Source organism: Trichogramma pretiosum, unplaced genomic scaffold (assembly GCF_000599845.2).
Source record: "Trichogramma pretiosum strain Unisexual culture from Peru unplaced genomic scaffold, Tpre_2.0 scaffold132, whole genome shotgun sequence".
NCBI classification, from domain to species: domain Eukaryota; kingdom Metazoa; phylum Arthropoda; class Insecta; order Hymenoptera; family Trichogrammatidae; genus Trichogramma; species Trichogramma pretiosum.
This window is the reverse complement of record NW_019640890.1, coordinates 101,129-121,078: the sequence shown is the minus strand read 5'-3', so window position 1 is coordinate 121,078 and position 19,950 is coordinate 101,129. Positions and strand designations below refer to the sequence as shown.

General features: G+C 42.7%; 2 protein-coding genes across 5 annotated transcripts in view; one reads left to right on the top strand and one right to left on the bottom strand.

The window, feature by feature from the left end:
- LOC106649644 (neurotactin) overlaps positions 1–10,441 on the bottom strand; it is a 29,386-nt gene extending 18,945 nt beyond the window's left edge. The window contains exons 1-2 of one of the 4 annotated variants that reach the window (XM_014367164.2): positions 10,206–10,441; positions 2,745–3,037 (exon numbers count right to left, since the gene is read on the bottom strand). In XM_014367164.2, the coding sequence (XP_014222650.1) occupies positions 2,745–3,026 (282 nt within the window). In that variant the 5' untranslated portion in view covers positions 3,027–3,037; positions 10,206–10,441. Of the gene's footprint in view, positions 1–2,744; positions 3,038–3,127; positions 3,205–9,564; positions 9,738–10,205 lie in introns of those variants that run through there. The other 3 variants (XM_014367162.2, XM_014367163.2, XM_023457670.1) reach the window with 3 other exon arrangements.
- Positions 10,442–12,147: 1,706 nt separating this feature from the next.
- On the top strand, positions 12,148–15,521 carry LOC106649616. The gene is made up of 3 exons (XM_014367090.2): positions 12,148–12,681; positions 13,626–13,726; positions 13,798–15,521. Exons 1-3 carry the CDS (start codon positions 12,571–12,573, stop codon positions 14,765–14,767), a joined length of 1,182 nt encoding a protein of 393 aa, XP_014222576.1. The 5' UTR covers positions 12,148–12,570; the 3' UTR covers positions 14,768–15,521.
- The last annotated feature ends 4,429 nt before the right edge of the window (positions 15,522–19,950 follow it).

The following is a 19,950-nucleotide window of genomic DNA, read 5'->3' as shown; positions in this document are numbered from 1 at the left end:
GGTGGCATCTATGCGATCGGTATTTCGCGTCGTCGTATTATAATCTTACAGGAGAAGACGACGATCGTGCATATAAGTCTATCTAATAGATTACGTTTCATTATTATTTTTCGCTCCCCCTTGACACAGTAACAATATAAGCTCCGCTGCGCTCGTTTAAAAGGCGTGAATGACTGAAACTTGCAGCGCAGCGACCCACGGCAATACTATCACACGCACGCGATCAATGAATCCACACACTACTACTACGACGACGTCGTGTCTACAAAGGCCTGACTTTCTTTCGAAATTAATCGCGGCGCAGCATACATACACTGTACATATACACAGAAGAGGCAAATTGGCGCGCGGCTCGAATTAACTTTGTACATTATAAGCGAATGTCACCGAGTCACTTCCTCGAGAGAGAGACAGCGTGTATGAGTCTTTGCGCGCGAGAATTTCGCACGCAAAATAAAAGTCGACGGTCAAACTAAAGTTTGTTTGGCTCGTCGATGCAATTTATCTCTATTTTGCCAAGTTATTTGAAAATACATATCGTATTTAGTTTGGTTTGGCTTAGGTTTTTATCGCGGTCGCTCCGCCGGTATAATACGGGCGCCCAGGCCGAGCGGAGGACTTATATGTTTGCTCTATATAGACACAAGGGCGCGCATCATCGGGTTACAAAAATAGCTAGAGCCGCAACGAGAGAGACAAGAGTTCCTTTTGTTTTTATTTTTTTTTCCCTCTCTCTCGTTTATTTTTATTATCATTTTTTTTTCGCTTCGTTCGTGTCCGCGCCTCTGCACCGACGTGTAATGCACCGCAGATATATCTCGAAAAAACATTTATTGCCACGCGGAGACGTGACGACGACGATGATGATGATGCTGCTGAGCTCGTAAATTTTTGCCGTATTATTTATATATTTAACGCGCATTATATACAGAGAGAGAGAAACTGCAGATTTAATTTCACCGACGAACACGCGTTGATATGAAACAATCTTTTTCTTCTTCTTCGACTAGAACGTAAAAAACTTCGGCGACGAAAATTTACGAGTCCCGCGCACAAAAAATTAAGCCAATTTCCGACGAGCTGTTATAACGTACTAACTTTTCCGAGGCGATGACTCGGACGCGATCATTACGACCGCCGCGCGTTCACAAGGATGTAAGGATGAATAAGTGTGCTCCGTTTCTGTTCTTTTTTTTTTTCTCTACCATATTCGCGGCGCACACGCATCGTCGTCGTCGTATCGAGAAACGATCGTGCGTGTGCATTATAACGCGCGCGCGCGATTCGTGAATGAAAATGCGCGCTGAGCTACACTACTACTACTACACGCCGGTTAGTCGCGCCGCACCGCCACGAAGAATAAGCGGAAATGCTTTCCGGATTGATTTCGCTCTCACCCTCTTTGCTATACATAAGTATTAGTAGCGTAGTAACCGAGGTTCGAAACGACGTCGAGTGGAATTCCGCTTTTGTGCCCAGAAGTTGTAAATGCGGAGGGGGAGCAGCAGTTATACATGACGCACCGACAGATACAAGCGTAAAGGTTCTCTCTATCTACTTCGTCCTCGCTGCTGCTGCTTAGCAAACCGAGAAAACTCGCAGCGTATAAAGGTGTGCTGCGCGCGTATATATATGTTGTTGTAAACGTGAGACTTGCACGACTGGTATGTGTGTGTGCGTATACTCGACCAACTTTCTAGCTCGATATACACGTATGACTGTTCACGAATCGAGAGCTCTGTACATAACACACGTGTATGCGTATATATAAAAATCGGAGCCAAAAGAGAGAGATAGACGTATATATCGGCCGCATACGCGGCTATTGAATTATTAATCGTCGTTTAGCAGCGTTTCGCACGTCCGGAGTCGCGTAAGTCTCGGATTATATTATATTATATATCCTTATATATTATTATGTACATGTGTCGAATGACACATGACCGATTTGACACGCTCGCGCGCGTACTTCGAATGCAAAAGGTAACGTACAGTAACGCTGCTTTAATGCATCATTGAGTCCGCTGTACTAATCGAAACAACGTTTATAATTTTTAACGAGCTCTGGAGAACGTCTAGCTTTCTTCGACGCGAATTACACATGTATACGGAGCAACATAACGACGATGACCGATGGTGTTTTCGATCGACGGACGAGAGAGAGAGGAGAAAATTCTCACGATACGCCGCGATCGATAACAGCTATATAGGAAACAAAAAAAATATATATAATGAGCAGCAGCAAGTGTCTTTATAATAGACAGGTAATAGTAAAAAAAAAAAAGGCAGCAGCAGCTAGGCTAGCTCTCGCTGCGCCGATCGAGGGACGACGAAGACACGATGACTCTATGTAGGAAAGGCAGCTCGATCTTAGATCGGGGTCACTGGCTCGCAGCCTAGCGCGGCAACGGTTTTCTTTCTTTCTCAATTCTCACTTCTCGCACCTCTGCTACTACTACTACCGACTATATACAATATGTATAGATATATTCTAGAACCGGCCGCTTTCTCGTTTCTCTCTTATTATACATACAACGTGTGTGTATCCGCTGCTTGTGTCTGGTTGTGCCAGCGCGGAGCCACGCACAAGAGCATCGCACGAGCACCAGCCGCCGCGCTGCCTTTCCTTTTCTCTTTCTCTCTAAGCTCTTGCACGCGCGCCCCGGTAAAAAAAGCAGCAGCGGCGGCGACAATTATGGTACGCACGCAAGAAAAGGAGGAATTAAAAAGAAAGACGCGCTTACCTTGCAAGGCTCCTTGCTCTTGGAGCGGAACAGGCCGGGCATCTTGATGGCGCCAATGGGGATTTTCCTCTTGGGCTTGGGCTCGGCGGCCTCGGTGGAGAGCTCGGCAGGTGCCGCGCCGCCGTCCATGTGCTTCGAGTTCTCGGCGTTGAGCATCTTCTCGCGCTCCTCGTCGGCGATCTCCTTCTTGTCCTCGTTCTTGTTGGCCTCTTGCTGCTGTGGCTCTTGCTGCTGCTGGGCTGGCTGCTGCTCAGCCGGCTGAGGATCCGTCGTCTGACTCATCCTTGCTGGTCCTATCGCCAATAAATATTTATTTATTTATTTATTTATCGCAAAAAACGTTTTACACAATAATATATTGATATGGAAGTCGGGCAACGCACACCAGTGTCTCGAGTTTGCGCGCGTGACTGACTGTTTTACTGTGTATATGGTGTATACATTTTCGAATGGCCAAGGAATACCTAAAAATGGGGGGGAACTCCTCTGAATGAGTATACGTAGTGTGTATAAGGAGAAAAGAATCGTAAACGTTACGCTGCTTATCGCGATTCGCGAGTCAACGGTCCAAACACCATAATACGAGTGGACTCGTGTGTTTGTATACAGCACGATTGTTTTCTTTTGCGCGCGGACTTCAGCTCCAAACACACACATGGTAAAACAAGTGCACGGCAGCGCACGAGTACTTAATACAAGGAGGAGTATAGTATAGAAGTACACACAAGGTACAGTGTATATTATATATAGAGAGTGGTTGAAGTGAGCCGCAAGAGAGGGACAATAGCCGCATCCGAGATGTGCATAATACAACAAAAAAGAAAATCGAGAAAGGTGAAAGTTGGACGCAACACACAGAAGCTGTGCTCCGATGCGACTTTTGTGTGCTTTTCTTTCTCGCCATTGGACCGTATCCAATATGTAGGTGAGGCTTCGTTCTCGTTTGGGAGCTTGCATATATATACGATGGCGCAGTCTGTCTCGTCTATACGACACACACTCGAAATAATATCGGATGCTGCGCCGATGCGGATCTTATAATGCAACGTCGCGCGATCAGTCATCGAATTGCGGTTGTCTGCTGATGCTGCTGCGTCGATCGGTTTTGTATAGCGCCAAGAGGTGCTTTTCAAAAGAGGAGCTTTCGAGAGAGAGAGAGAGAGAGAGATTTGCAGATCGACGAGATCTCGATATTTTCTCTGTCTCGTCTTTGTGCGGTTGTGTCGAGATATCGACGTTCAAAAAAAAAATTGATGATCGAGTGTTGCGGCACGTACACGTTATACGATTTGCCTTTTCAAAGCCAGTCGATGGTCAGTCAGAAAAGAGTCAGCGAGGAGAGAGAGAGAGAGAGAGAGTATATTTACCAGAGAGGGAGAGAGAGAAAGAGGAGAAAGGAGGAACCGAGGACCAAATAGCAATGAGTCACCGTTTCAAGTGCGAGTTTAACGAGCTCTGCCGTTGCTGCGCGCGGCTTCTTTTCGTGTACAAGCGCGCCAATAGCCCGCTATATAACGCGCGCGAGGTCTATTTTAATGGACGCGCTAATAGTAGCGGCTATACAATGTGCTGTTGCTCTCGAGTTGATCCGTATATACACACGCACACGAGCTTTTCTCACTTTTATTGCCTCGATCTGTGTGTATGTATAAGCTGCAGCTGATACATAATAGCTCTGTGTACAGAAATTCATCGACGCAGACGGTCAGTCGGCCAAATGCATCGTAATGCGCGCGTGTATGGCACAACAACATGTGTGTGCGTATACTTTTATAAACGACGTTTCTCATAAGTCAACGGCCGATCGATCGATCGATTTCCTCTCTCTCTGTACTCGGGGAAATCACAGACTCGCGCATACCACGAGTCACCATACCGGCAAGTCCTGATATCATCGGAAAATACGTATATGGGCACGTTACATACATTACATGCCGCATATATAAGTCGCCGACGGTGGTAATACGATAACGTAAACACCGAGCGCGAGGAATGCCGCGAGGAATGGAAGATAGCTATGAGCTCGGCGAGTAGCAGTAGCAGCGATTCGCGCCGATGCAGCACGTAAGTTGCATTATTTGATACATTCGGTGTCGCCGTAGAGCTTACATATGTAACGTGGATATCTCGCTCATTATTACTTTTTTTTCAAGAGGGGCATTAATTAACGAATATGTACACACACGAGTAGGATAGTAGCGTATAAGTGGCGAGCTTCGGCGAGAGCGCGAAGAAATGCGCGCAGTTGCAATTATCCCGCTGTATATATACACGTATATATCGCGCGGATGTAAGCAGGCATACCTACGCGTATAGTACATATATACAATGTGTATGTGCTGCAGGCCACGATCTTATGATTTGACACGCGCGTACAATAATATAAAAGGCAGAAAAAAAAGGAGAGAAATTACGTACACACAGACACATACGTGCATATAGGGAGGGGAAAAAAGGTTGGTACATGTACGAGACAGGGAACACGCGACACACATGTTACAATAATACAACAGCAGCAGCAGCAGCAGCAGCAGCAGCAGAGCTGACTAAGAATAGGCGAGATATCCATCTAAACGGCTGCAAATGGACGACGACGACAACGATGGAAAGTAAAATGATGTTTGTTCACACTTTTCTACGATTACGTTATATACATTGCGTATACAGTCATTCGCGCTCTCTTGCAGGCATGGCTTCAATTGCAGCTGCCGGTAGGTATATATATACAGCGTCCGTCGATGTATCATATACAGTGTGTACAAAGTGTGGTAGTAGTCGGAATAAACATTATTACACCGAAGATGACCATTAAAAAGCTCCGCGGCATAAGATAACCGCGCGGCTGTACGTTTTTTTTACCCCTCGAATACTATAATTTAAAAGGACTTTTATACCTCGAGACGCGGTATCGGAAAAATGACTATAACTTGTAAGACAAAGTTACGTCCAGCGACTAAATATGGAAAAGTCGGCATTTCTTACGTGTATATCGGCGAGTATACAGCACATGTACTCATGACACGTTTAATTCTCTCTCTCTCGCTCGCTCTTGCTCCTGCTCCGTTCTCGACCTTCGGGGGGCTCTTAGAATCCTGCGCGAGATTTACGCACGCACGAGCAGAGCCTATATACGGCTACAAGAACATATTCCGCGCGTTGTACAGCGTTGCTATGGAGCAGCAGCAGAGCTACATCGCTCGCGCATCACATCACGGGCATGCCATAACTCTTTGCGCGCGAGCGGGCCCTGTGCTCTGCCGTTGTTGTTGTTGCAAGTACGTATATAAGAGAGAAAAATTGATGCGAGGGAGAGAGAGAGAAAAACTTGGCTGAGCGTACCGTGTAATAACCCGTCATTATTGTGGATTTCAGCCCGGCTCTCGCTCGCGTATAGAGCCGACAATGCCTCGCGCGCGCGCGCATACTACTCGACTTATGTATAGGAGTACTGTATAGTACTCGTGAAAAGAAAAGAGCAAAAGAGGGAGAGAGAGTAAGAGTAAGAGTTTCGACGACTCCGAAGGGTCCGTCGTGGTGCTGGTGATTTGAAAGAAGGAGAAATTATTATATATAGTACATGAATGATCGCAGCTCGTGCAGCTATACACATTTCACTGTGATGTCGATGATGATGCCAACCGATGAGTGTACCATAGATTATAAAATATTATACAAAGGCAACCCCCGATCGAACGAGTGACGATGATGATGATGATTCGGAGTTCGTGTCGGACGTGTGACGAAATCGAATCGATGTTGTACACACCTTAAAGGTCGATGTACCTGCTCGCCGAGGTGCCGTTTCGAAATGTACGGTCCATTGACGTTTCAATTAGACAGCTTATAACTCACAGAAAACTAACGAAATCTTTTCTTTTTCGCGTGTATCTTTCGACGAAACTTATAGTACACATTATTGTACGTTTAGCAAGAAAGTTGGCCCGCGCGCTTGCGACATATTTGCCTCGCTCTTTGATGTCTGTACGGGATACGACACGAGCTAACTAACCAACAATGATTCCGAAGCTCTCTGTGTGTAAGGAGAGGCCTTGCTAGCAGCACTTTGGAACGAGAGAAAACAAAAAGAGAAAAAAAAAAAATCGATAACGAGAGTAGCTGCTGCTGCTGTTACTGGCACATAGATGCAGGGGGTGGCTGGCTGGCTATATGCGATGTAACGAAAATCAACTAGGCATATAATGCATGTATGTATGCGCGCACACAGCAGCAGCATAGCAGCAGCAGCACTGGCCCCTGTGCGAAGCTCGTGAGACGACGACTACGAGTCTCTGTTTTTTAAAGAACACACCGCACATGCGACGCAACACCACCGCAACACGATGACAAGCAAACAGCTCGGCTGCTGCTGCTGCTTGATGCACACTATTATAACGCGCGAGTCCGGAGCAGTCTCGACATGCCACTGCATCCGATGTACTTAATTAGTGCGAGGCACGACTACTTGCGGGTGAAAAAAAAAGTTTCGTTTCGTGTGTCGCTCTCATCGTCATCCAAACTTCGTACCGTGTTTTTCACTCCCTCGTCGTCGAGGTCGGTTGCATTTTTGTAATGCATTGAAAAAAAACCGCGGGGTGGTATACATCTAATGCAGAAACAACGTGGATCCAAAAATTGGTTTTAAAAGAATAAAATTTTCCTCAAGGTCTTCTCGGAGAAGAACGCGGACATCCGAAGGGAGAGCAGCAGCAGCAACAGTAATGATAAGAGAAGAAAGAACGAACCAACGAGCGAAATAGCTGCTGCTACTGCTGCGTGGCTCATGGTCGAGAGAAAGAAAGAGAAGATGGAGCAAACAACACGAAAAAAAGGAGACGTAAAAACACAAGGAGAAGAAGAAGAAACAAGAGTAGAGGAAGACGAAAAAAAAGGAAGTACCGTTATTATACGCGTACAAAAGGCACATACACACACACACATATATACGCGCGCGAAACGCGCGGTTTTTTCTTTTTTTCTAAATACTATATAGCAAGCTAGCTAGCTCGCCGTGGTACGGTGCACACGACGAAGACGACGTCTTCGTTCGCTAAAAACTACACATTATACATTGACAATGGAGCAGGTTTTTTTTTCGAAATTTCCGCTCGCGCGAGGTATATACGAGACTCGGACGAAGGATGGCCATATCTCTGAGAGAAAGAGGTTTTAAAATTAAGGATCCAAAATTTTATCGCTCGAGAACTCTTTTATTCGCGCACAAAAGTCAAATGCACGTCACGATATAAATACGGATGACCGACTGCGCTATCGATGTTACACATCGTGTTTTGCGGACAGATAACATCGCGAAATTGACATATTATGGAGAGTCGATCGAGCGTGTAAAATCCAGGAAGCGGATTACTCTCTGGCTCTCTGGGCGGACAACACATTGTTGTATATAGATATAGTATATGGTAAAGCACTTGATTTCGGAATTAAAATTCTACACCTTGTTGTACTCGGTATATATATACTCTACGCGGCATCGTCGGCGGCAGGATAAGCTCGAGAGCTGTTTGTTTAGCGTATATATAGTAGTTTCCTATGTAATATGGTACATATATTAGAGCCGGTGCCGTATAATATAGCAGATGTGTGTTAATGTGCGTTGGTATTGGACTTTGGATGGATACGTTATATAGCCGGCTGGAGACCGTGCCGTATATTATACATATAAAACGAGAGTCCACACACGTATAATATGTATATTATAATCGGAGTCCCGAGGAGCATAGCACAAGCCAGTAGCAGCAGCGCGTAAAAGGCGAAAGCGAGCCGCGCACGCACGGAGCAGCAACACATTTTTACAAGACATTTATATGTATAGTATGAGTCTTCCTTCGCGCCTTCCTAGAAAAAAAAGAGTCGAAAAAAGAAAGGAATTTTCTCAAACGGAAACGTACGATTTACCCGTTTTGCCGTCTTTATGCGTGTGTAGTCTCGAACACGAGGACGCGAGGAGTCGCGCGCACTTAACCTGACCGGGGTTGCATTTAAAAAGTTTATATTTTTTATTATATATAGGGATGGTCGACTGTCGAGCAGGCGAGAGTAAAGTATATGAAGTAAAGAAGATCTGCGCGCCAAACGCGCGTAAAAACGGACGCGGCCGAGTGATTTTCCCCCGATGAGCGAGCGAGCGAGAGAGAGAAGTAAAGAAGAAGAAGAAGAAGAAGGAAGAGAGAACGAGAGAGAGAGAGAAGACCGAACAATGCACACAACACACCCGGGCTGAAAATGTATCACTGATCACGGGTGCGTGAGTGCGAATTGTCGAGTGTATTATACGTAAATAAAATAAAAAATCTTGAAAAATCCATAATAGCGGGTAGAGGCGATTTTATCATCATATATACACGAGAGCGTCCGGAGGCGCGCAGGTATAGCAGGTAGTAGTAGTGCTGCACACACACACACACGCACACGTACTACACGTCGGTCCGAGATGCGTAAAAAAGTACGTTAGGCGAGTCGTCGTCGTCGTCGTCCCCCGCGAAAGGACAGCAGCATCCGAATTGCCGTCGATGATGAAATATACAAATACAAAAGTAATCGAAGAGCTTTTTTGGAGTCGCACTCGATGTTCATATGCACTCTACTCACTCGATCTCGAGTCTCTCTATGCCTGCGCGCGTCCTTTATACTTATATGTATAGTACTACTACCTATTCTATACAGAGAGTAGTAGTAGTAGTAGTCCTGCTGCGATGTGTATAATGCTGCGCGACCAAAGCGGCGCGTTTTCGCAAAACTAGCGTAGTTTCTCCCTTTTTTTTTATTATTATTATTACAAAACGATATTATGCACGGCACTCACTTGTTTAAAATCACTGTTATAAGAGAAGTAGTAGTAGTAGACGGGAGCCGCGCGTTTATAACACGTATATATCCTTTTCTCTTCGCTTCGGTTACTATATATTGTATGCGTGTGTGTGTACGTATATAATACACGGACCGTACTGGCCGGTAGACTCCTCTTGACTGCTTTGGGTTTCTCTCTTATAGGTCCGAGAGAGAGCCACTAACTACTACTACTACTACTGCTATACTACACTACCACCGTGTGTGCTCTCTTTCTCTTTCTTTCTCGCTCTTTCTCTCTGTATACCGTGTGCAGCACTGAATACTTTTATATGTGTGTGTGTGTGTGTGTAGGTATATATATACGCGGATGTCTGCAACTATGCACATCTACTCCGATCTCTCTCTCTCTCTGTTTCTCTCTCTTAAACCGTATATAGGTACAATTACGAAGAACACAAACGACGCAGGCACAAACTAACTCGCGTGTCTCGCTTCTATATACCTATAAGTATTGTAAGTATGAACGCTGTGTTGTGTATAGCCGAGTCGCCGTCGCGTCCTTGCACCGGGGGGGTGTGCGTGCGATGCGCAGTTGTAATGGTATATACCGGGCAACCAGTATAGAAAACTTGAAAAATTGCAAACAGTAATCACCTCTCGTAGAATCGTAGTTGACAAAAAAAAACAACACTCACCTCACGAATTACTTTTTTATTTTGTTATTAAATGCACGCCGAGGAATATTTAAATTCAAAACGCACGAGCACTGAGGAGGGAACGAATATCTTTCCGTCGAACTGTTAAACCACGATTAAAACTGCGCGTTCGGAAACACTTTGTGTATGTGTGTACGATATTGTACGAGCGAAAGCCCAAGCGCAACTGTCTCCTGCGCTCCGGTATAAAGTAAGAACTTCGGCGCGGCGGCGGTCCTGTCCTGTGGTGGCGCGCGACGCGACGACGAGACGACGCAGCTCTCTCTCGAGAGTCGGTATTTTTCTAGATATAATACACAAAATGTACACTATGTATAGTATGTATATAGGAGAGTATACGCCGCAGCCGTTGTGCTGTATAAAATACGCCGGCAGGCCCCTGTGTTGCGGCCCGGTGGCGCTCGTCGCGGCGACTTTGAGAATTTCGTCGTTATTACAACTGGTGGAAATGGTTGGCAAGAGACCGGGATGAAAGGGGGGGAGTGTGGTATAGTGCGTGTATTCGGGTATTCCATGGGAACAACCAACCGTCGAGTTTTTCGACCCGACGAGCCGCGACGAGACGGCCTTCTAGAGACATCTTACGGTTTTGGCGTGAATGTTGTTTGTCGAGAGGATGAATCTTACTTGCCCTCTGCGCGGTGGATAAATCGGAGTTTGTTTTTGTAACGTGATTCGCGCTCGAACTTTTAACTGTCGAACGAGGCACGATGTTCATATTTTGCAGGGAACGATGGTAAAATGTTGACCCGGACTCATCTCTGCGAAGGAGCGATGGAAATGGAGTTTCGTAAGTACTAATGTGTTTATTGCAAGTCACCAGATTACAAATTACATTCGATTGAAATTCGATTGAATTAAAACGATAATCCCAATTTTACAACCGTCGCTATAAAAAGCATCAGAAAACTCGATTGTTCGGTAAAAAAGATGCCACTCTCGGAAGACGTTAAAAGTTTTTTCACGAAAAATCTACTCACGATTTTGAATCGTTCGAATTAGATACACATACTTTTTTATCAACGTTAGTCGTAAATTTCGAATCGGTAACTTTCTATTATATTTCGAATGCAGATCAATCATATGTGTTTTCATATATCTGTTACTCGATGTAATCGAAATTTTGAATGATTCGGCTATTGAATTTCTCTCGATGCTCTGTGGTAAGATTAGACGATCATTGTTTACCTTCGAAAAATTTGGATTCTCGATCGTAATAAAACACACAAATATTAAAAGGCTCGTAAAAATTTACGCCAAAACATATATTTTGATGCACTGAGGCCACTCTCTCATAATACAGTGACTAGACGCGATTCTCGAATGATAGAATTTAAGTATTCTCGGTAACTCTCCTTCTCTCTCGGAAGGGGAAATAAAAAACTTATCGGAAAATTAATAAACGTGAACAATTTTGAGAAGAAATAGGCCAGACCAAGTGTGCATTACATGGATCATATTTTTGGAAAAAACTATGTTTTATCACATCACAACTTTGCCACGCGATCATTGCATTTCCTCGTAAATTGATCCAAATGCGATGATCGTTAAACAACTCGCTCGCGTCAATTGTCCGCTGCTGCACTTCGCCAAACCATTCGCCCGCGAAATAAACTCGGCTCGGCGCGCGCGAACCGCCGCGCGCCCAGTGTTTACACCTCCTACTAGCGCCAAAAGCGCCGTAGCATTTACGCAGTACTATTTAGCGTACATATATATATATATATATTGCACACACACAAACATACACATAAGCGTCGTCGAGTGTGTATACGCCGTCGCGGCGTAATGTATACGTACTGTTACACATATACGTCTACATTGGGCTTTATGCGGCGAAGCGAAACAACTAAGGGAACAGACGACGATGAAGACTCACGGCCACGGTTGCTGCGCCGCCAAAGACTTATCGGACGATACTTGATTACGGTCGTGCGCGAGAGAGATTCGGAGATTGTGTTTTTAGCTCTGAGCTTACGTGCGAGACGAATTCGCGACCACGAGTAGTGTGATATGTAGCTTACGTGTGTAGTGTTGTTCTAGAAGAAGAAGAAGAGTGGCGATTCGTGCTCCGAAACTTTTGTAGACGATATCATGCGGATTCTTGTCGAAGCCGTCGTCCTCGCCTGCACCGGCTGAGCAAAAAGCTCGTGTGTGGGCATCGACGAGGATCGTTCGCGCTTTGTCCTCGCGACACGGAGTCGAAAGGTATCAAAAGAGACAGAGAGAGAGACAGTCTTGTATTACTTTGGAGAGCCGAATAAAACAACAAGGACTTTGTCGAGTGCACAATCATCGTCGTCATGGGCCAAGGTACCACGACGACCGATACCTGCAACGACAGGCCGACCGAGGTCAGTGTCATCAGATTCGTCTCGCGCAATCACACCATCGAGGAGATCGCTCCGAAGAAGGTAAGTTGTTTTTTGTCGTTGTTTTTCATCTGTCAAAGCGATTCAACCGTTTTTCATGCAATTTCGTTGTTTTGTGACAGACCAACGTATATCGTATATATATTTCCTTTCCTCGTTTCCCGTGCGTGTGTATTGCGCGCGCGCGTGTGTGTGTGTGTATGTACACTACCTCCTTTCTAAAACCTGAACTCTGACAACCTCGTCGAGAGCTATATAACACAAGCCGCCGCTGTTCCGTCATTGGTCCTCGGTACCTATATATGTATATATAGGATATGTACCGAGCTTTTGTCTCTCTCGCGTGTGCGTACAACGCTGCTGCGTAAATATAGGAAATAACCACGTATTCCGTGTTCGCGCATACATTATGGTCGGATGCATTTTTATACGAAAACTTAACTCCGGGTTAATGACGACGACGCATAGGTTAGCCGATGCTTATTATGTGCAGACGCACTGGCTATTTTATAGAGAGAGAAAAGAGAGCGAGATGCACCGAGATGGAGCGAGAGAGAGAGAGAGAGAGAGAGAAAAAAAGAGATAGACGTAGCGCGCGCGCATACACATGCATGTACGCATATACACGCACGCACACACACTAAACACACAACGACAAGTTCAATGACCCTCCAGCCAAAACAAACTGACCTAGGCCTTTGTGGCGTTATATTCGCGCAACTCCGTTTTCTTTTTTTTTCTCTCTCTCTCTCTCTCTCTTTTATTATTAATCGCGATATAACGCCACTTGTTTCTTTCCCCGATCGGACGGTAGTGGTACGCACGCACATCCGTTGCGGATTTCAGATTTCAACAACACACACTGTGCTCGCGATGCTTTATTAATGTTTTTTCCCTCTCTCTTCGATCGCTTTGAATCGCTACTCTCTGTTCTTTTAAAGTTTCATCTTACTGATTGCTTTTGTTTATCTTCTTTTATGTCGTAGGAGGTGTATGTTTGTAAACAGCGAGGATGCGGCAAAATGTTCATCGATCCGGAGGCGCATAAATCACACGAGGCTTTGGAGACGCTGAAAATTCGATTTTTGTACGTAATGATTTATCGAACAATTTTTGCAACTCGATTTTATGCTTAAATAAACGTTAAATTTCTTGCAGTTGCAAAGAACCAGGCTGCGGTGCAGAATTACCAGATCCAGGTGAGATGTGGGCTCACTATCAAGAGTGGCACAAAGATGACTCTAATTCTCCGTTCACTAGGAATACCACGGAACAGGCTAACAATTGTCAGGAGGATAAAAAACACATTGATTCGTTTCATGAAAAACCTTCGAATAGCTTAGCAAAGTCAGAAATCATTTATTTCGAACTGTCTGATGGTATCAAAAAAGAAAATTTTACTAAGATCAATAACGGAGATACATTTTTCAATAGTGTTCAAAGTACTATTGATGAAACTGTGGAGAAAGCAATGGTTAAACAAAACGAATACGTTTCCAATCACGTAACTACTGCAATAAAGCCAAATGAATACGCAATTATTAAAGGAAATAAAATATCCAGTATACAAAATATTTCTCAAGAGGATAATAAATATTTGAGCTGTAAAGATAAATTCAGCAAAGTTCATCCTGAGTTTCCTAAACACAAGGAAATAGTGATAACAAAGAATAACTTTTTAGTTAAATTCGAACCTATCTCTTCATTAGGCAGTGATCTTAATTTAATAAAAGACTCTAAAACTGATTGCAATTCAGTTATTGTAAATAACGACGTTCCTTTAAAGAAAGAATCTAATCATGCACATAAAATAGATTTTGAAAATTTAGAGGATGCCTTTAAAAGAGGATTAGAAGATGATAATATAAAATTAATTCAGAGTACCAGAAAAAACGAAAATTCTGACAATGAAGAATATACTCCTAAAAAGCAACGCATGTCTAGGTCGAAACAAGAACCTTTGAAGACTGAAGCTGATGGTTGTGAAAATGCATACAAATACGTACCGCATTTCAAAAAGCAATCAAATAAGGAAACTCATAAAATCTTGGCTGATATTCATGAAAATCCTAAAAAATTACCACCAGAAAAGTTACATGATACACTGAGTATGTCATATGTGCTATAAATTAATTTCCATATAAAGCTTATGAAAATAATACAATGAAATGTGTAATATTGCTTGCAATTTAACTAGTTAAATTTAAAAAAGGCATTTAAGAATAATAATAAGATAAACGCATGAAAAAATCATTGCAATCATCAAGAAACTACTTAATTTCAAGAAACAGATACTAGTTTTAATTTTGTCATTGAGCAACAAATTATCATTAAGACTGACTTGGAATATAAGCATCACCTTTTCTTAAAAAATATATTGTTAATGTAAATTCACTCTTAGTACTAAATTTATTAATTAGTAGGCAAAAAAGTTATTTATTTTAAAAATTTTAATTCGTCAAGCATGTGGATGCAAGTATTAAACTGAGGTTTTCCTCATACCCAAAAGGTAACTTTTGACAGAGTTTGCCAAAAAGTCTGAATATTGAAAAATGTAATATTCATTTTAATATTGATTTTAATTTAGTTTTAAGTGTTTCTCACTTATTGATGTAAAGTGTAAAAAGTTTTTAAAAATATTAGTATGTATGCATTTTTTACATAAATTTATATTATATTTTTTTCTAGTTTCAATCTGATTTTCTGAGTATTCAGTCTGTCAGACAGTAACTTGTAGTTATAAAATGTGGGGTTCAGAAGTTAGAATAGAACAATTAATAGGTTCATGAAACAATTGTGAATCATTTGTTATATTTATTATATTTATTACCTTTGGAATAAAGATGTCAATCAAAATCATAGAAAACGAATTTGATAGTGAAATGTAGCATATCTAAGAAATGTAAGTTAATTCCAAACATAGTGTAAGAATGAGAAAATTCATAAAACTTGGAAAACTAAAATTTTTTTCACTAATTTTGATAAACTTTTTAACGTTGTAGATTTCTTGTTTATAAATTATAACATCTTATGTGATTTCTACTGATTTATATCCATGGCATTCAATTATTATTAAACTAATTATTGTAATCGTCATTAACCAGTGCTGTAATCATTTTTTTTTTTTTTAATATCTCTTTGTAATAGATAGTTACATTTGTAACATTTTTCCTCTCAAAGAACCTAAACGTAGCTGAAAAATTAAAATTGTTAGGTTTGAGGAATGAATTTTTGATAAAATTACTCGAATGGATTGATAACAACAAAAAAACAATTTGCAAATTTTATAATCATTTGTACGATTAGTCGAGTGTTTTGTAATATTGAGCATGAACGTGTGATACTATAACGAGTAGCATAGTGCATTTTTTTGTTAAAAGTGATACTCATATATAGCTCATTTTTACGCAATTTTATAAGTTCAATTTTCATCGGACGTGTACGTGTAAAAACAAAAGAATCACAATTCACCATTTGTATAAAAATATCGTTGCATATTCGAAACGGAAAAAGGAAAATGTTTTGCTATACAGAATCAATTGTGACGTATATTTTTTAATACCAAAACGAGGTCAGGTTTCATCGGCACCATTAGCATTATATATTGTAATATATTTACAAACAAAAGGTACATCAATTTGATATGAGATTCGTGATTTTTTTACATCATTCAAATGATTGTGTTGAAGTATTATTAATCGCATAAGGTACTTACATCGTAATGTTTTTTTTACGTACAAAACATTGGTATCAAAAATACATTGTGTTATAAAAAAAAATTGTACTTTTCTGTAAGAAAATAAAAACGCAATATATAAGTAAAACTTGAAAACCCCTCTGAGTTACGAGTTAAATTTTATTTCCTCGTTTCACGGAAATAATTTTCTCCACACCGAGCCTTATACGTCGCGCGAGTCAAGCTCCGAAGACCGAAATTGATTTGACCTAATATCGCGCGCGCGCGAGAATCACCACGTATATATAAGTCAAACAATGAGTTCATGCGCTGCTGTACAAAACAAACACATTATAATAACCCCTCTCTACTCTACCCTACCATTCACACACACGGGTATCGAATTTCAGCCAATTTTTAGCCGAAAATTGAAAATTACGGAAGCGCTACGGAAAAAGAAGGTCAAAGCGCGAGAAAAAGCGAACGCGATCTCGCGCGATGATAAAAGCTCTCGCGCGAATGAGCGAAGAAGACGAAGACGAAGAAGAAGAAGCGCCTCGAGCCAAATAAGGTATTTTACCGCGTGCGACTCACGGATTATCGCTCGGTTTTTCCGACTCGAGCGCCTCCCCCGAGCGACAGCGGAGCAGCAGCGCGCGCGGCGCGTTCCCCCCGCCGAAATGTATACTTATGCAAGCTCGGAGAGGCAGTAGTAGCTTCTTCTTCGCTCGGAGCGATCCCGAAGAGAGAGAGAAAGAGCTTTTATCTACTTACTATATAGTAGAGATGATGTGGTTAGCTTGCTCCCCAAAATTTCCACCTGATCCTCAACAATTTTTCCAAAAATGTGAATTTCACGTGATTTTTGCATGGTTTTCACCTTTTTTATTTTATTATTTTACTGCTCCTCCACGGTAAATTCACTAGTATACGTGATAGGTACTTTTATACATAGGTACTTTTATAATAAACAACAAAAAATTTCATCGAAATTTTGTCGATTTTCAAATGCTTCTATCTTGGGCTATATTTATCGTATCGACACGATTTTTTTAATTTATTGGAAATCTTGTCCTCTTCAAATCTATATACAGGGTGCCGCAAAAGTATAGAAACCTCCTAAAAGCGGGCTAATTATGCGGAGAAAAAAAATCAAAAACCTCATATCCGACGTATTTTTTGGTGGGGAATCCAATGAAGACCTTGGATTTTACCTTGAACATAACTTCAAAGCTACAGGGACCCAATTTTTCCTATGAAAACCCCCATTTTTTATTTCAGAATTGAAAAAACAGAAAAATTTTACGTTAAAATATGTATTTCGTTTTTTCTTCAAGGTAATTTTCGGGGCACTACAGTTAAAATATGAAGTGTTTACTTGAGCTTAATTTTAGGTTAACTCGGATTTTTATTTGAGCCTGTAGAGCCCTTAAAATAACCTTGAAAAAAAAATTCATGTTTCAACGTAAAATGTTCCGCTCTTATCAAATTTACAATAAAAAAATAGGAGTTTTCATTTGAAAAATCGATTTTTGGGTCGCCGTAGCTTTGAGGTTCTGTTCAAGATCAAATCCAAGGTCACCATTGGATTTCCCATAAAAAAATAAGTTGGATAGGAGGTTTTTGATTTTTTTCTCTGCATATTTAGCCCGTTTTTAGGAGGTTTCCATACTTTTGTGACACCCTGTATACTATGAAGAAGTTCGAGTCAATATCGAGTAGTGTTTGAGCGCAACACTAAAAATTGTTGAAAAAAAAATTGATTGTTTGAACGTGTCCATGAATTACAGTAATAAGTTGATCAAAATCTATAATATACACCATCGCAAAGTACTCTTTTCAACGAGTAATTTAAAACAAATAGAGCTCTCTACGATAATTTTTGCGTCCTGTAGGTTTCCAAAATTCATTCTACATCTCCGACAGTCTCGAAGAAAAAGGCACTTGACGCGTACAAGAGCCGCGAGATTGTTAATAGATCAAAACCGGGCATTTCTATTTAATATATTAAATTCATTGTTTATGCTCATTTAAGTAACAAGGAAAATATTCAACATTAAATAAAAAAGAATACTTCTTTAGAGGTTCTTTACTGAATGATTTATGCGATTGGAAGCAAAAGAGTAAATACAACAAAAACTTGGTTAATCAATGACATTTTTATTAGATTCGCAACAAAGCTTTTGTTATCTTTATTACATCTTATACCATGTGCATGATTTTCGCCGTCCTCGATCACAAATTTGCCGCCAAGCAGATATTGTACAGATCTACGTTCCTCAGATTCTCCAAGATCATATCGCAGCAGAGAATCGGCAGCCTGTTATGAATCAACCGCATAAAAGGTTCCAATGCCCAAGACTCGAAAAATCCTCTCGACAACTTCTCGGCCAGGTACACGGAGCAAGTCTCGAGAGTCTGGATAGCCACGGTGGTCGTGTATCCCGAAGACGGTATTTTTATGCGGGTAGCGGGAGTCAGCATTGGTACCGAGACAGCCAAATCGAAGTAGTCCTTGTACGCGAGTAGTTTTGCCGCCTCCTTGGGACTCGAGCGGGTCAGGTCGTACAGCGACAGGCTCGGATCGTCATCGTCTCTCGCCGCGATCTTCTTCGCCTCCTCGGCCCATTTCTCGTCGCTGTGCCAAGATCTTTCGTTATCCTCCGACGCGACGTCGAACAATCCGTAATCGTGGAAAAATCTCATGATGGTCATGGCGTCGTCTCGGCTCAGTTCGTATCTGGCGTTCTCCAGGCGCTCGACGATGGCCAGAACGCCGCCGGCTCGGTACAGAGCTGGGAGGTCGAAACCCATGGGACCCAAGGAATCATTCGGGCCGGGATAAAACTCGGTCGGGAAAACGAAGCCGGACACGTCGGCGCCGCGATTCAGAAGAGCGTCCACGGAGTCCGGCAGAATACTCGCCACGGCGTATCGCAACGGTGTCCAGCCTCGATTGTCCAGCGCGTCGACCTGTACCGGCCGATTCAGCTCGTCGCAGAGCTCGAAAAATCGCCGCGCCCAGTCGTCCTTGGTGAATTTTTCCGATCTGCACAGGCAGTGTAGAGGCGTCAGTCCTTCTTTGTTGGTCAAATTTTGATCGGCGCCGGCTCTCAGCAGCGCTCGGACCTTCCGCTCGCTGAAGTAGCCGATCTGGATGGTCAGATGCAGCGGCGCGTCTCCCGTCGTCGGCAACGCCTCATTGGGATCCTGGCCGAGGTCGAGGTATTCCTGGACACGGTCGGGAGCGAACGACCACCTGCAGGCCACGTGAAAGTGACTCCAGCCGTGCTCGTCGACGTAATTGCTACTGGCTGGGTACATGCGAAAGATGGAAAAATTGAGCAGCAGTGTCAGACCGTGTCTGGCAGCGAAATGTACCGGTGTGATCCCGTTCAGCAGTGGCCTGTCCGTGGCCTCGTTCAAGTCCGGCTCGTCTCTGTAGCCTCCGTCCGACAGGATTCGGACGAAATTGGCCGATCGTTTATTCTTACGTAGATCCTCCACGAGCAGCCAATTGATCTCGCGGGCTCGGAAAATTTCTCGCAGATTCGGAAGTCGATGTCGTCGTATCCAATCGCCCATCAACTGATAAAGTTGATCGAGCAGTTGGCTGCGCTGCTCTTCGATTTCCC

Excerpts from the sequence above, each read along its gene's own strand:
- LOC106649616 (XM_014367090.2), top strand. The coding sequence starts at position 12,571 with ATGGGCCAAGGTACCACGACGACCGATACCTGCAACGACAGGCCGACC. Across the intron at positions 12,682-13,625 it reads AGGAGATCGCTCCGAAGAAG|GAGGTGTATGTTTGTAAACA; the intron begins GTAAGTTGTTTT and ends TTTATGTCGTAG. Across the intron at positions 13,727-13,797 it reads ACGCTGAAAATTCGATTTTT|TTGCAAAGAACCAGGCTGCG; the intron begins GTACGTAATGAT and ends AATTTCTTGCAG.